This window comes from Melospiza melodia, chromosome 3, assembly GCF_035770615.1.
Source record: "Melospiza melodia melodia isolate bMelMel2 chromosome 3, bMelMel2.pri, whole genome shotgun sequence".
Classification (NCBI taxonomy): domain Eukaryota; kingdom Metazoa; phylum Chordata; class Aves; order Passeriformes; family Passerellidae; genus Melospiza; species Melospiza melodia.
Window position 1 is genome coordinate 15,152,554 of NC_086196.1, and position 17,446 is coordinate 15,169,999.

The 17,446-nt window shown below is 36.8% G+C and overlaps 1 protein-coding gene across 3 annotated transcripts in view; it reads right to left on the reverse strand.

Moving 5' to 3' along the window:
• Positions 1–17,446, reverse strand: part of NBAS (NBAS subunit of NRZ tethering complex) — a 159,881-nt gene that overhangs the window by 11,271 nt on the left and 131,164 nt on the right. For all 3 annotated transcript variants that reach the window (XM_063150856.1, XM_063150857.1, XM_063150855.1), the window contains 2 exons: positions 9,073–9,212; positions 3,891–4,035 (listed from right to left, as the gene is read on the reverse strand). In XM_063150856.1, coding sequence (XP_063006926.1) covers positions 3,891–4,035; positions 9,073–9,212 — 285 coding nt within the window. The remainder of the gene's footprint in view (positions 1–3,890; positions 4,036–9,072; positions 9,213–17,446) is intronic.

Below are 17,446 nucleotides of genomic sequence, written 5' to 3' on the forward strand. Positions count from 1 at the left end.
ACTGCTGGCTCAGTCTGAACTTGCCATCAACCAGGACCCCAGGTCCCTTTCTGTGGCACTGCTGTCCAGCCTCTCATTGCCCCAGTCTGTCTGTCCATCCAGGCTTGCCCCATCCCAGGTGCAGAATCCAGCACTTTTCCTTGTTAAACCCCACACAGTTGGTGATTGCCCATCCCTGTGATTTGTCCAGGTCTCTCTGCAGGGCCTCTCTGTCCTTGAGGAAGTCAACAGCTCCTCCCAATTTAGTGGAATGGGCATGATTGTTGTGAATGATATGATGTGGATCAAGGAATAAGAAGACTAAATAAATGCATTAAGCTTTGTCTGAGCATTCATATGCTTATTAAACTCATGGTAATTTCATAATCCACTGGATTGCTTCTGAGCTGCATACCTGCCATTCTAGCAAACTTACTGAATGAAAAGTCATGGATTCACTCTACACGTCTTTTCTTGAAAATGTATTCACACCAATATTCAGAAAAATAAATTCTGAGAGTCATAAAATACATCTGAGCAAAACAGCAATTTTATCATGCTTGGAAACACTTCCCTCTCAAAACCAGCTGGACAAGTAGAATAACTTTCTGCCTGATGGTAGCATGTCTAGCAGACATACTCAGTCTTAACTACCATACCCAATTACAGAAGAAGCCATAATCTCTTCTGAAGAAGAAAGACACATTCCAACAACTGCATTTCTTTTTCCACAGGAAGGGACTGGACAGCTTGCCAGCCATGGAAGACTGTCCAAATAGTACACGTATCAACTTGTATCACTGCCACTAATGACTACAGGGCTGCTCTGGACAGGAATTGAAAACCCAAGCCCAGCAAAGAAGGCATCACCCACAGCACTTCTCAGAGCAACATAAATGGGTTTCTGTTGTGCAGTGAGCAGTTGAAAGCATTCAAATATCTGCTGCCTGCCATGAGAGGCACTGCTTAGAGGGGGTTTGATGTTATCTGTGAAAAGGCCAAGGGAAGCCCAATTCAAAATCTGAATTACCATTATTTAGCTGAAACTTCTGTATGACAACTTTTGTCTTCTCTCTAGTTATGCAGCTATCAGTGGCTCACTGTGACATCAGCAAGGCAAATAACCCATATGTCATAGGAGTCTGTTTTGGGTCCAGTATTATTCAGTATTTTCATGGATGGCTTGAAGGGCCAGATAATGAGTACAAACAGCATTATGTCTGGAGAGGCTAAAAACAGACTGAAAAACACCATTTAAATTCAACATTATCTGAAGAAAATTAGCAGACACAACAGTGTATGGACAAAATCACACAATCTAAAATCATATATAAATCCCAACAAAAACTAGCTACAAAAATTAGAAAAAAAGGAGACCAACTGTCTGCTGTATTATTACAGGAGATAAGTATCTCAGCCTCTAGGACCTCAGGGTGATTACAGATAAGGGACTAGATGCATTCTCCCATGTTAACTGACACATGACCCACAGGCTGAGAGAAGAACATGAGATATTCAGAGGAGTCACATTTTTAACAATTACGGGGTGGAGAATGATTTATCCCTTTCTAAAGAGATTAATCAGACAGTGCAGATGTTGGACAGTCCAAGCATGTGTCTTCCAGGCAAATAAAACAATGCTTTCTTCCACTAAAAGGAATGCAGGTATCTATCCATTGAATACTGCAAATTAAAACCCTAAACAAACAACCCCACAAAATACCATCCCACAAAGCAAACACAGAACAATTAAAGCTATATAGCTATCCAAAAGACATTTAAAAAGTACTTGGCTTAAAAAGCTAGATAGATAGTAGGAATGGAATGAGTGGAATGAAAAAAAAGAGTTAAATCCTTCATGACTATATCCAAAAATGTTTGTTCTGACTTCTAGACCACAAGAATTGAAGTTATATGTGTTTTCCATTACAATCTTTGGCAAGGTTGTAATGGGGGAGAACTTGAATGGCAAATGTTTTTCAAGATAATTAACTGGTTTCAGTTTTTAGAATTCTATCATTCCAGATTTGTCATCTTACTCAGTCTATATACTGAAATGTCAAATCATCTAAACAGGTTAATTGTCAGTGATCACATTTCCACCTTATTCATCGACAGAGCTGCAAATCTTTGAGCACCTAAGTACTGTTGACATACATACAAATAAATTACTTAAATTCACACATGCCATTCCTCCTCTTCCCAAGCAGTGACTTACAGGAATACAGCCTGTGTTTGTAGGTAACTGTACAGCTACACATTTTATACACATTTTAGTGCAACTTCTTGTCACTGCATAGCATTCTAGCCATAAAAAGGTATTTTACATCAGTAAGGCTGTTTAAACCTTGATGACTGGAATAACTTCTTATCTGTACCTGTAAAGCCATACCTACATGGTGAGCTCTTTCAACATCCTGTAATATAAAAAAAAAAAAAAACAAAAAACAAAAAACAAAGCAAGGCATTTCCAACCGAAGCTGTATATCAATACCAAAACTCTGTTTAAACAGTGACTTGCCATGGAGATCATGGAGAAGTTTACTCAACTAAGAGAAATGCAAACCATGACCCTCCTTGAGCAGAACTCCTGGTGAACTGACTGCTGTATGACAGTGACACTCACGGGGATTTTTCTCCCTCAGTCACTGAGGTGAGGCAGAACATTCTACTTCAACAAAATTCAGCTACTCCCATGCAGACTAAGATTATGAGTTTACAAACTATAATGTATCATTTCAGCACCTTACAAAGAAAAGTTACATATAATTATACCAGTCCCAGGGACCTGCCTTCCAGCAAAGAGGTTTGGTGGGATTAGTAAATGTACTTATTATTTCAGTTTACTGCCACCTTCTGGAATCCCATTTTACAAAGATTTCAGAACTTGACTCAGATGAGTGTGTTGGATTAGGAAAAAATACAAACAACAAACAAAAACCCACACACCCACCTGTCTGTATTTTAAACAGAATGTGTTGTTTTTATTCTGCTTCTCTTTCTAACATCAGCTGTTTTCTATTACAGATAGTGACTGCATAAAGATAATTATATGAGATTAATCAGCCTACTAAAAATATGCATGACTACTCTGAAATTGTGTGAAGTTTATTAAGAACTTCTCCATACTGTCTTCATTAATATACAGTGTTTACATACAAAACACTTCCAATAATTTTATACTTAGGAGATGTTTGTATTGAAGTATACATACATACTTAGGGAAGACAAGTTAGAATATCATAGTTACTACTTAGCAATTACTTGCATTTTTTTTTCAATCGCCATGTTTTTCAGGGGTTCCTCACTAAATCTTTAAGGATTTATTGGTAAGAGAATTACTGAAATTTCAAGTAACAATCTTTGCAACACTGATTTAAATTATAATAGATTATTAAAGCCTTTCTACAAATACATTACAGAATAATTTATACTGAAACAGACTTACAAAGATCAGCTAATCCAACCAGCCTCCAACTTGAAGCAAGTCCAACAAAATTAAACTGCCTGTGATCCACTCAAGACCTAAATACCTACAAAGGTAGATTCTCCCTGTCTCTTCTAGGCATCCACCCTAGATAGATCCATTCTAATATTTCACTACTTTAAAGATGAAAAATGTTGTCCTTGGGTGCAATGAGAGTTTTTGATGATGTAACATGTCTCTGTTGCCTCTTGTTCCATAACTGAGCATGTCTGAAAAGAGACTCACTAATTCCTCTCCTTGTTTCCTCATTTGACTACTTAAACACTTGATCTCCCACAGTCAACTCTTCTCAAGACAGACTGAATCCAGTTCTCAGCCTCGCTGTTAGCTCTCCATTGGACTTGATCCACTACAGCAACATCTCACCTGTGGCTGGGACCTTGAAACAGGACTCATAAACATGACACCCAAAGTTAAAACCTACCTTGACAGGGAGCATGTGCTTTGTTTCATACAAAGAACGGCAAATTTTCAGAATTTCATTTCCTGTCTTCTCCTTTTCCTCAGGTGGGCACTTCTGCAGCATAAAAGTCCCCAGTTTCACCCATGGATTATCATCTGTGCATGATCTGACCGGTAAAAAAAGAGATGCATATAGAATATAAATACACATATAGCATTTTCTGTAGGTTGCTTCTCATGTGACTTAAAAGCACAACTTCATGAAAGAAACATTAAAGTTTTGAGACAAGTCACTGTCCATAATGCCATCACTCTTTCAATACAACAAAGAAATTTGAATTACATGGAATTATGACATGCTTATTGCAAACCCTCAGGAATTAGACACCAGATAAAGACTGATCACACTGGAATAGCACAGGATCTTGTCCTGGCTTCACACCAACTAAATTCCCAAGCAGAGTGGTATCAAGGGAGGGGTGACAGGAATCCAGCATTCCTAATTTTGTTTGCTTTGATCACATTCTAACAGCTTCTGTTTCTCAAGTATCTGTCTCTTGCTTCTGAGAGGAAACTATACAGGCAGATTCACATTTTAATTTTCAGGTCGAATGAGTATAGACAAAAATAAACTTTTCTCCACAGCCCATCCAAAAAGGGTAAGGAAGTGAAGTTACTTGCATCTGAACTCTGCTAGTAGATATCAATACAGTTACATTTGTTTTACATATCTAAAATGTTCTTTTAATTCCTCACAGAACCTCATGCTATGTCACCATTACAGAATCAGACATAAACAGATGGCAGACAGTAGATACAAGTAAATTTCATCATGCAGGATAGCAAACACAGTGTTTACTGTGCAGTTTTTTCCCGTTGCTGCGACATTTTTACATTTTTTCACCTATAGTCATTATTTGGTAGATCAAGGAGATATTTTGGATACTTTTGTTAGGAACAGGTGTACTGACTAGGAGTGGATGTAGTGCCAGAAATGGGTAACAGACCACTTTTAACTGATAGCACAAAGCACAACACTGGAACACACCTACACTGCCATTTTTCTAATGTAAATTAAGTTGATGCATTTCAATTCCCACCTACAGTGGGCTAAAAGCATGCACAGTTACAGCTTATATAATGATTGTATTAAGCCACAATAACACAAACTCTATGTTCATCTGTGCATAAACTTAAGAAGGCACAAGAGCTATTTTAAAAATCACCCCATCAATTTCTCTGGTCAGTAATCAGCATCCCAAAGACATGGTAAACTTTCCACTTTAGCTTAAAAGAAAAAAACAGAAGAACAAAAAAACCAACTCACAGCAGGACCAAAAGTGGAAATTTAGTATTATAATTTAGTGAAAATTAAGATGCTCATTTAGTACATGTGACAAGAAGCAGTAAAGTGCTGTCAAAGTGCTGCTTTTCAAGTTATTATTTTGCAGCAATTGTTAAAGCAACACATTAATATAATTGTAAATGGAGTCTGTTAAGAGAGTCTGTTTGGATTGACATACCAAGTGTCTGTCTGACAGCTCTGGAGGGGACAACCACAGATATCTACTGTTTCATACACAAAAGCTCTCTCCTGCTCATCGTCCACTTCCAAAAGTACACACTGTAAACAAGTAAAGGCAGCCCCACATGCAGCTGTCATTACAGCCCAACACGAAAACCAGACAGAGAAGCTAGGAGTGGGAAACTCTGAATGCAAGTTAAATAGAAGTCATTGTCTTTCTTCCTTCTGACAACTTAATTGAGCCTTTCCATCAGTCACAGTCACTGAGCACAGAGCTGCCAGAAGTCTGGCTGGGAACAGCAGAGCTCTCCTCCTCTCTGCTCCTTTCAATGTGATGGGTCGAACCCCAAGATGCCAGATTATTCAGCAAACACAACATGAGGCACTGAATCTGTGAATCCCCAGTCATGGCATAAGAAGGAAAAAATCCCTGAAACTCCATCTTTGCCACTGGTTAAAGGGATAGCTCCTGCTCTGTGATCCATTTCTCGCTTGGAGGCTCAGAGGCAAAATCAATTTCCATTTCTACAGCTGCTGCCCCCAGAGCACATTAAGAAAATCTCTAGGAATTTTCCATCAGAAGAAGGAAACAAAAAATCACACTACAAAACACAGAAATAAATGGAAATATGCAAGGCCACAAGGGCCTGCCATATGCAAATTTATTTAAGTATCAGATTATATAGTTTACATACATAAAGCTTTATTCATCACAATTCCTTATAACTCCTGTGCCATATTAACAACTATCTCCTATCGCTAATTAAAACCAAAATTAAGTTACCAAAATCTGATACCAATAGGAAAAATTCAGTTTTCTTCTCTCCTGAATTTTACTTTAGTAACTGTAATTGTAAAAAAATTATTTCTCATCATGAAAAATGCAATTACTTCAAAACCACAGCAGAAACACCTTACATTTTTCTCCCAACGCCAAAAGAGGAAAAACCGGGATTAAGACTAAAAAAGTGAACTAAAGTACTGAGTCTCTAACACTGGGGTTATTTCAGTTCCAAAACACTTTATCAATATTTATAATAAATATGAAAAATGCCTTTTGAATGTAGGCAGCAAGTTCCAAAGGACTGCAGAGCTTCAGGTACTGTCAATGATTTTTTTTTAAGAAACACCTTTATGAAATGTTTAAAATGACACCTGACTATGAGCCATCTGGGTGGAGAAGCATGCATGCATAACAAGGGAATGAAAATAAAATTTTAAGAAGTGTACAGCTTTGAATGCTGACTGAAACAACCAAGCTACCTCTCAGTTTTCTCACAGTAAACACAGCATATTATGACAAGAAGAGAATCATACTTGTGATAATAAGTATTATTTTACCTGGAGTGTTTCAGAAAACAAGAATCAAAAAACCATTACGTATGGACTTACTAACACAGAGGTTACAAAAATTAAAAGCCTACCAAAAACTCCCTCAAATCTTAGTTCTTTTATTTCTCCTTCCTTTTAAACTTTTTACAGAATGTAAATTGTGTTTTCCAGCTTTATATTCAATTCTAAGTATTAGATATTTACTGCTAGGTTGAAAACCTAAATTCTAAGTATTCACATGACTCAAATTCCCCAGTTCCTGTAAGAATTGTTACATTGGCTGGAAACAATAAGCAATAATGACCCTCCTTCTGAAGGAGAGGAGGAAAAAAGAGTAAAGAGTAAACAAACATGTTATTACACATAGTTTTAACTTCTTGGTGCTTTCCTCTTTGCCTCTTTGCTCATAAATTTGTTAATACAACTTGCTTTAAAATGAAATGGCTGAAAATACCACTAAGAAAACAGCTCCTGTTCTTTACGCCCAATCATCCTAAAGATCGGCTGCTCAGGAACACTTGCACACATACACACATAAACCCCTAGGCTGCTAAGCATAGCTGAATGCTGCTAACGTGGAATTATGGAACGGGGAAAAGAGGGAAGAACTGTGACTGTGTAATTGCCTGGGAGCCATAATAACTACTCTAGACTCTAAAAGAGTTATGATACAGGTGACCTAGGTATTTGCAGAAATTTTCACTTCCAAGACTGATGAACTGGAAGAGGTATCCCCCACTCTGAAATCTGATCCACAGTTAGTTGTGACTACGCCTTTTTTCTTTCTTTCTTTCTTTCTGGTCTTCACTGTAGGAAGTCAGACTGAAGGAACATAACACCAAGAGGTAGATATAACAAGGTAGATATAATAATGTATTTTTTTAATGTACTCTGTAACAGAACGGTAGACAAGAACTGCCCATATACAAGAAGGGCTTTCCTTTCACAAACTCTTTCGTCTTTCTGTTCAACACAAAGAAAACAGATTTTGCTAATTGCAGCAGTATTTCACTTGACCTTTCGTTCTTTAAGTTTTAGATTTTGGTTAAAGGTAGTGTGTAGATTATAAAAAATTTGACAGTTCCCACACACTGAGGCATCCAATTTTCAATTACAATCAAAACTGAAACTTAAAATGGAAGTTGAAATATGAATTTGTGACAGATCCCACAGCAGTCCTTGTAATTCCTAATGTACTGAAAACAATTTTTGGCTTGTAAAACTGTCACTAAAGAATTCAGGTTATTGCTTATCCAGAAATTCCAAACAAAGTGCAAGCTTGAATGTGAAAAACTTTTACAGATTACTTTGTAACCCACCAGTTCTCTACATGAACATAAGATAGTTACTTTTCAGAAAAAGATAAGCCTTAACTTTTCTGAAAAATCAACGTACATAAACACTTTGTGTGTGAATGTAATCCCCAAGTTAAAATAGGTTGTAATCAACACCCCTAAGTAATCCAAAATAAATACCACTTAATAACTCTAACCTAACTACTGTCAGACACGGCTAGCCAAAAAATTTATTAATATTACTGCTCTCTGAAAGATACATGATCCTTGCCTCTCCACACGAGTTTATTTGAATACTTTTATCTTAGAAGTGATTAGTTAAAAAATTAGTTTAAAAATTTAGCTGCTGTATTCTATACTTTAAATCTATTTAGAAAGTCACAGAAAAAAACCCAAAGAACTGATAAAACATTTTATTGCCTATAATAAAATTGTCTGGATGTTCCAAATTACTTCTTCCAGTTAATATCCACTTTATGAGTGCAATTCTGAAGATAATAATTGTTTTAATCTTAAATTGCTTTGGATGCTTTATTCAGAGACAGAAATAACAGGTAGTGATCTAGACAAGAGAAGTGCCATTTCATGGTACCATTACCCTCCCAGGCCTCCTGCAGACTGCCTGCCACATCCATCTGAACATCATCACCTTTCAGAGGCCTTTCTGCAAAGTGTAACTTTGAATATAAAGAACAGTCAGAACTTTATGTTCTTTTTTTATGGACTCTGTTTATACTGCTAAAAACAAGAGCAAAACACGTAGCTTGAAATAATAAGTAGATAGAACACTGTCCTGTGCTACAGTTCAGGCAATAAAATGTTTTTCTGCCTTCCTTCATCACAGAGACTACATATGTGTATATACAGGTTTTACGAGAAACGGATTGATTCAACTCTGCTTTAAATAAACCATTTATTCTTCCCAGTATGACCCTTTCCAAAGGATGCACTCCTACCAGCCACTGACTATTCAGCTACTGGACTGAGAACAACATGTTATCAAGCTAGACTTTGAACTCTTTTCTTACATGGCTGTTTGAAGAAACACTCACCCGTTGCTCCTGTCCATTGGCGGCCAAGCCTGAAGCAGCAGGACCAAGTGCTGAAACTCAGACAGACTCTGACTGGACTCTAGAAGTCCCAGGAAGAGATGGTATCTTTTTTCTTCATTTTCAATATCTGTTATCTCTACCTGAAAGAGACAAAAAACAAACTAACTAAACCAGATTATTCTTTTACCCGCAGAAATCAATGATTCAAAAGCAATTGCTAAACTATCTGTGAAGAACATCACTGTTCCAAAATAATGCAGGAAACACAGTGAACATAATTTTCCCAGAAACCCATTTTCTTACCTCTCATTTTCAACTACATGCAAAGAAAATGCGAGAACACAGAAGCTATGGAATGACTTAGGTGGACATTCCTAGAACAACGTAATCTCACACAAGTACATTCTTTGATTAGTTCAGAGGATCAGATCTCTGTCTTCTTCAAACAAACAAAAATTCCTTAAATTTCTTTTTTGGACATATACACACACATTTTCAAAGAATGGCTAAGTCCAGTGCTTTCCCAATATGTACTACTCTCCCTCATCCATGAAAATTCAATAGTTTGATCTGAATTTACAGCACCATATCTCTTGTCACCTAGAAAAGAGCCTTGAAAGATGCTTCTCAATTAATCTCCCCAGCAAAGAACGCTTGCTAACAATACAGTATTTCTCTGCACAGGTGTTTGAACCTAAGGGAAAAAAAACCCCACTGCCCTATCAGCTCCCAGACAATTCTGTCTTGGGACAAGTGCCTATCTCTGTTGCAAACCTGCAGCTTTTGCCTGGACTTGAATTCACTCCAGCTGATGACAGGTTCTTTTAAACGTAATTACTGCCTGCAGTTTCATGGTAAATATGTGCAGGGTAAAAGGTCTGACTGTCGAAGGAAGGGTGCTGTAAATGAGAACCAACTTGCTACTAAATAAGAAATAACTGCTGTTTAAAAGTTTGGATATCACACCAGGAGGGCTCTTGCAAACGGAATAACAATTCACTGCCTACCTGACAGACACAAGTTTTTAGAGTTTAACAATTATTTGTTACAATAAACAAAGTAGCTCCCTCTGTATTACTAACATTTTAATGCTGAACTTTTCTTCCAGAGTCCAGAAACTTTCAGAATATCAAGCACTTCAGTTTCATCTTATAATTCTGCTGAAGATACACAGCATTAAATGTTAACTTTTCTGTTTCAGCCCAAGTAGTTCTAAGACATCAAACATGGACCAAGTCTTCCTTAGTTCTACAGCTACTCTGAAAGATTAAAGATCGCATCCCTATCTCTTCAAAGTGGCTCTGATAAATCAAGGGCAAATTTTCAAAAGAGGCTGGAAAACAAACATTACTGATGCATTTATTGACTTGCCTACATAATCTGTGACTTTAAAATATTGAGTGTTGAAAAACTGTTTGGTTCTGTCTCCAGAGCATATCTGAAAGCACCATACAGTTCAGATAGTGAAAAATGTTCCCTAGATCTGTCCACTTGAAATATTTTTCTTTACTGCAAATGTCACATAGCAGACATCCGTTACCCACTTGTAATATATATACTTGATAATATATAGTATTATAATACTAGATATTGAAATGGCAAGGTTGAAAAGAGAAAGGAGATAAAGAAAAAAGGAAAAAAGAAACGGAAGAGTTTAACCTCTAAGGCTCCAAAAAATTCACCATCTTAGCAAGTTAAGTACTAGCTAGACAACAGAAGCTCTCACACTGCTTACCCATCCCCAAACCTCTTCTCAGAAAACTAGCTCTTTATATTCTGAAACCAAGTACATACCATTCTGGACGGCCCACTGAGTACATTTTACTATATCTTCACAAACAGCACATTACTTCAAAACACAGACTAAATTTTAAGATCTTTCTGATGATAATCATAAAAATGGCAATAAATGGCAAAGACAGTATGAATACATGAGAAAAGCCATCAGAGGAAGTCCCCTACTAGTAGCAGAGAGCAGATCAGACATCCTACTCAACATGAACTGAATTCCAGGAATTCAGCCTAATAATGCATCTTTACAAATTTTGGTTTACATTTTTTTATGAGCTTAATTCATCTGGCACCATAATTTTGTGTTTTGGACAGCTAGATCCTTGCAACATGATTGCTCATGACAGAACACATGCTAATTCAATTGAAGTCAATCAGAAGAATTACCTTTCTATTCTCAAATAAGAGAGCATTTCTGCAGCATTTCTCTCTACAATGGCATTTTTTTCAAGTCACCTATGTTTCTCAATAAGAGTAATAAAAATTAAGTGAACTTTCTATGGTGTTAATGATTTGTGTTTTTTAAAAGACTAGAGAAAATTCACTCTTTTTATGACATTTTAGATGCATGTCACTTCCCTTTAATGTGAAGCAAGAGAGATTTCAGTGACAGTTCCTTGCTAGAAGGAAGCAATATTTTGAAACGGCACATAGGAATGAGGTTTTCATTTATATTTACTATGTGTCTGTATGTATATACATACATACATATATCTAGACAGACAGATGGATTGATCTATATAAAACACACAGAGAAAATTTCAGAGAACTTAAATTTTGCTCTGTATTACTGTCTTTGCTTTCTGAGTCTGGGGAGAGCACAGTGAGGAAGCAGATACCTCCCAACAGCAGAAACAGAGCAAGCTCTGTGTAATACGGTAGAAATTTCACCTTCACAAAGTGAAAGCTAGCTGAGATGAGGTGCTGTGGCTAGTCATCTCTGTTTTGTTGAAATAATAGATTAAAAAAAAAATCCACTTTTAATTGAACACTCTCTTTGTAGCAATTTTGGATGATCTATTCAGATGACTCTGAATGTTGTAAACAGGGTACTGGGACAATAGCACTCTGCTTTCCCTTCTTCTTTTTTTTTTTTAAACAAAACCCCAGAATATCTTTCTAAATCACTCTGAGGTTAATCATGCCAAGATAACCCACCATGAACTGCTCAGAGCCCTCTTAACACAAGTGCCTGTAAAGAACCTGTCAATAAACAGAATAATGAGGTCCATAGCTAGGCATGAACTTCAGATGAACCGAAAGAAATATGAAAAACAAGTGGAATAAAAAAATCAAACAAACCACAAAACAACAAAAGCAAGGAAAAGGGAAGCAGGGTTTTCAGTTTTAACAACAGATTTGCTCAATTCTGACTTGATTGTCCTCAGTTTCAGGCAGTCTCTTTGGCAGTAGAACACAGCTGGCATCATGTTTCTCATTAAAAGGCTGCACAAATATTTACTACAATGGGAAAGTCAATTAGGGGAATTAATTGTAGAAATTATCCTCATGATAGATTATAAAACAAAACACAAATTAAGTAAAGCCAAACCTTATGTTAAACTGTTAAAACACACAATTTCATTACTGAGGGACTACATATGTTCAGAATCGAGAATATACAAACATCTGCATATGGTAATGGTTCCTTTAAAAAAAAATCGTACAGGAAATTCACAAAGCAAAATACTGGCTTCACAAACAGCATGAGCTTGTCATAGCCTATGAGAGATTCAGTGTTGAATTAAAAACTCGGTGCACCTAAAATTTCTCTTCAAATAAATCCAACTTTTCTGCCTTATGATCAAATCTTTTGGACTTATCTTACAAGACTCTTTCCTCACAGATTAGATCCTATTAGATGCCCAAAATGTTGAAGGCACTCAGTTTATCGACTTTCAATGCACTAAGTTTTGAATCATAATGTTATTCTACAGATTTGTTATTTGATTCATACTCATCACCTGTGGTATGGATGAAGGAGTCCAAATATGAAAAGTTGCCTCACAAGTTAGTTATGTAGCTTCTGGAAACCTAAAGTTTTACAAAAACTGTAAGATGATGCACTTGAAGAATGATGAAGTTTAATAAAACTGTGGAAATCACACATGACTGATAAAAAAAAGCCTCTGGCATGGCAGAGGAGTGAGATAATGTACCAAACTAAAACACTGCATAATCAGTGGTTCAGTTTGGTACATTATCTCACTCCTGAAATCAAAGTTAAAACCAGTATTACAGCAACTTTGAAATGTTGCTGTTTCTGAACTGTGTCCTTAAGTTACAGATATCCACTAATGTAATGGTCTCCTGATCCAACAGGACAGACACATCTGATAGACCTGTAAATGCTTTATTGCTAATGCTATTTAATTTGACAATCTGGTGCTGACTGACTTGGTTGATGAGAGTGCCTTTTGTTTGAAAAAAAAAATGGAAATGCCAATAAAAAGATCCAGTCAATTCAACTCTCTCCTTCCTCTGAGATAACAGAAAAATGTTATTTCTGTATGAGAATGGTGAGCAGGAAAACTAATGCAGACAGACTCCGACCTCCCTCTGCCCACTGGTATCTATTCTGGAAATTCAATTTTTACTCTGTGTCAGTGTGACAGAGTCACAGCTTTCATCAACAGATTTTGCTGACTACAAAGGAGATAAATTATAAGGATGTTTATAAATGAAATCAGAAAAATATTTTCACTATAATTGCTTGCTTATTGAGAAAAGCTATATCCATGCTTAAAAGCAACTCCCTGTCCTCAAGGCAGAAAAATTTACCATTACCAAGGAATGCAACCAAAATCTTATTGTTTTACATGATTATAAAATTAATTTTATTACATCTACCAGATGGTAAATGTAAGTATTTCAAAATATGTTCATGTTCAACACTGCAGCATAAATTTGAATTAAAATGGCATTCAAAATAGAAGCACTAAGCAGGCATTTGACTGGTCCCTTATTGCTACAATAGACAATTGTTCTGCAATTTCTCAGAACTTCCTTCTAAAATGCTGATTTTATACATCTCCCCACCCCCCTGCCCAAGCTGTAGTGATAGAGAATTTATCTGTGCTGCATCTCAAAGTAATAGGCAGATGTGACATCCAAGATTTTATTCAAATTTGAAATAGGGAACACTGATGCTAAAATTTCCACTTATTAGACAGGGCTTACCGTGGTTTATAAACAACAACTAAAAGGATTGGTAGCAATTTGATTGCATTCCTGTAACTGCCATCTTGATGTGCTGTTCACGGCTCAAAAATTCAGCAGCCTTGCCCCAAAGAGCTCACAATCTAATTAACTAAATCAGCAAAGAAAATACTGTCCTTCCTATACAACAGGCCAGTAGGGTTTGGCCACTGGAGAAAGCAGTCCTTCCTTTGACAGGCTGTAATCTGTCATTCCCTGCTCTGCTGGTATCTATGGAGCTACTGAAAGTCTGCACAAATGTAAGTTACTGAAACCTACCTCCAGTACAAGGCTGCAAAGTTAAACGCTTTTTACAAAGGACATATAAAATTACAAGTTAAATAGAAATTTTAAAGTCAATTATTCCTAATATGAACACAAATGGCAAAAATCAGTCAAAAAACCCCAAAAACCAAACACAATTTTCAACACTATACAACTCTTCCTGAAATTGCACAGCTACTGACTCTGCACATGTAAGATTAGGAGTTTTTAAAGGCTATTATTTATTTCATCATCTTCAAACTGTTTCAAGATGTTAGAAATCCTATCAGCTTTGATGCTAGACACATTATATACTTGTGAAACAATGCAAAACCACAAGCACGAATTAAACATCTTGTTCAAGATTTTCACATGCTAGAGCAACAGTAAACCCTTTTTCAAGGCAAAACCAAAAGTGCTATTATACCCTGCAACATACACCAGCATCCCATTATTTCTAAACTAGGATTTCTTTTAAAAAAATCCACATTAAACATCTTATAAATCGTGATTGAGGGGAAAATCCTCCAGGACACAACAGGGTCAGGCTGGGGAGACTAACAACAGGCTTGGAAAAACAAACCACGATATCATTCAGCCACTGGTCCACCAGCATATGGGCCAGGATAAACAGGATGGAGAAAGTCAAGGGCAAAGGAGCCTGTCAGAGTTGAATAGGCTGTTTTGATCTTGCTTTATCTAGCCTAGTTCACACTTTGATAATTCTACTTTCAACACATTTTGGTAAATGGAAGTTTATGTGGTAGTAAGTCACAGCTGAGACATGGCAACTTTAAAAACCAGTTTCATTTGCCTCACAAAATGCTCCTGTAAAATGACAGGATTTAGCTCTTGTTTAATGAAAAAACACAACAGCTAAAACATGATTCAGTTTGTTGCAGATTAAATTCCCCTGCTTGAAAGCAGCTTTTTGTGAGGCTATGCTTATGGAGTTTTCCCAGTTAATGCAAAGTAAGTTTTATTAAGGGATAGTTACTTAAAAACAACAAAACCAACCAACAAAAAAATACGAAAATCCCCAACCACATTCCAAGGACTGTGTCAGGGAGGTTTAGACTGGATATTAGGAAAAGGTTCTCGGGGGCACTGGAACAGGCTCCCCAGAGAAGTGGGCACAGCACCAGCCTGACAGAGCTCAGGAAGTGTTTGGACAGTGCTCTCAGGCACAGGGTGTGACTTGTGACTCCTGGGGTGTCCTGTGCAGGGCCAGGAGCTGAACTCGCTGACCAGGGGTGGCTCTGACCTAGACTGAAAGCCATAAACACTGGCAGACAGAGCAGAGGGAAGTGTCTGCTATCAAAACTACAATCTTAAAGCAATCAATTCAAAATTAAAACTAAAATCAAGGGTTTTGCATGAACAAACTCACTGTTCACAACCCGTGCCTTATATCCCAGAGGAGGAAGAACTCTGAAGTCAGGCGTTCTTGCACTTTCCTGAGAGCTGGGCTTCACATATTAAAACTATTACTGAATTCTGAGCACATATGCAAGCTTGCTGCATGCAGAAACTAAAGAGATGCACACAATAGAACAGGTAAAATCCTGCTTAAATTAAAGCCAGTGTACAAGACATGCAAGTTATGAGATTCAAGCTAAAAAAACAAATCAACAAGAAGCCTACTGGTGATGAATCAAACTAAGGCTCAGCCACATGTTGAGTTCTTATAGAAATACTCAAGAACTTTTTTCTTCTGAAGTGATTTATATATTGTTTAATTCCTTATCTGCTTCATATGCAGCTCACTAAGAAATGCATATAGATTCAATAAACACAAATGTGTTGCCTAATGCATAAAAATGAGTAACTCATGCAGAAAACAAAATCCATTCATTTGAATTCTGCAGGAGACTATGTCCTAATCTGCAAGTACAGAGAAAAACTCTGAGGACTGTACATAGATATTGGTAGGGAGAATAACAGCAAATAATGAAAAAAAAGATGCTTTTGAAAGACTCCTATAGCTAGCTAGATGGAACTGAAAGAGACAGGACTAACACACATTATTTAAATTGTATCTTGACCAGGTGTGTGGTAATATGTAAAAATTTGGATGCATGTATAGTTAAAACTAACACCTGTGCAACATGAGTGACTCACAGGCACGTTAAGTAATCTTCTGTGTATGCATCAACTACTAATCATTGTTTTGTAATTCAGAATTTATACATTATATAAATAACAGACCAGACAACAACATTAGAAGATCCAGCCCAGAAATTACAAGATTTTCATCTTTATAGATGTCTTTTAAGCTGTTAACTCAGCTTCAGCCATTTCCTTCATATCATACACAAGTGGTTTCTAATTTTCCCTTCTGATCATCACTACCATCAAGCAGCATCCACAAGCTCACAGTATTCACCCCTATGCATAACTGCTGTCTTGATAACCAAAGTCTGCAATTCTTGCTAATAAAGAAAAATTCTTCTAAAAGCTGTTTACATGTAAGCGAAACATTCTCAGAATTAGTACTTCCAAAACATCTTCCTGCAAATAGGCAGGACTAGAAAAGTCAAAGATATATTTCTAAAAAGAAAGACTCCAACTAAACTAAGACACTGTCTTACAGGAACAGAAGACTGTTGTCAACTGCAGTTATTTCAGTATTTTAACTCTTTCAGTATTATAACTCTTTCCAGTTAAAAAAGAAGAAGAATTCCTTCATTGTTGTTATGATCTAGGCAGGAGCAAATAAAATACCAGGTGGATGGTTATCACAAAATTATTTAGGTTGTAAAATCTGAAATAAGTGAGTAGCTCTGCTGCAGCCATAAAAATAATCTGAATAGGGCAGGCAGCACCTGTCATACCAAATGACATTACAGAAGCACTGCAGTTGGTGGTTTTCTTTTTGATTTGGTGTAGTTGATGCAGTCACAGTCTTGATAGCTGGGTCCCTGAGTAACAATAGCAGCAATGTGGAAAAAGAGCCCCTCACTCTCTCAATCAACGTGAAATATCACAAATTCCTATTAAGTAAGAACTATTTCAAGAATACCTGAGTGAGGTCACTCAGATGATACAGAGTTTGCAGATCTCTAAATAAGAATTGTCAACAAGCACAATGGCTGATGGAATAAGAAATCTGTTTGGAAAA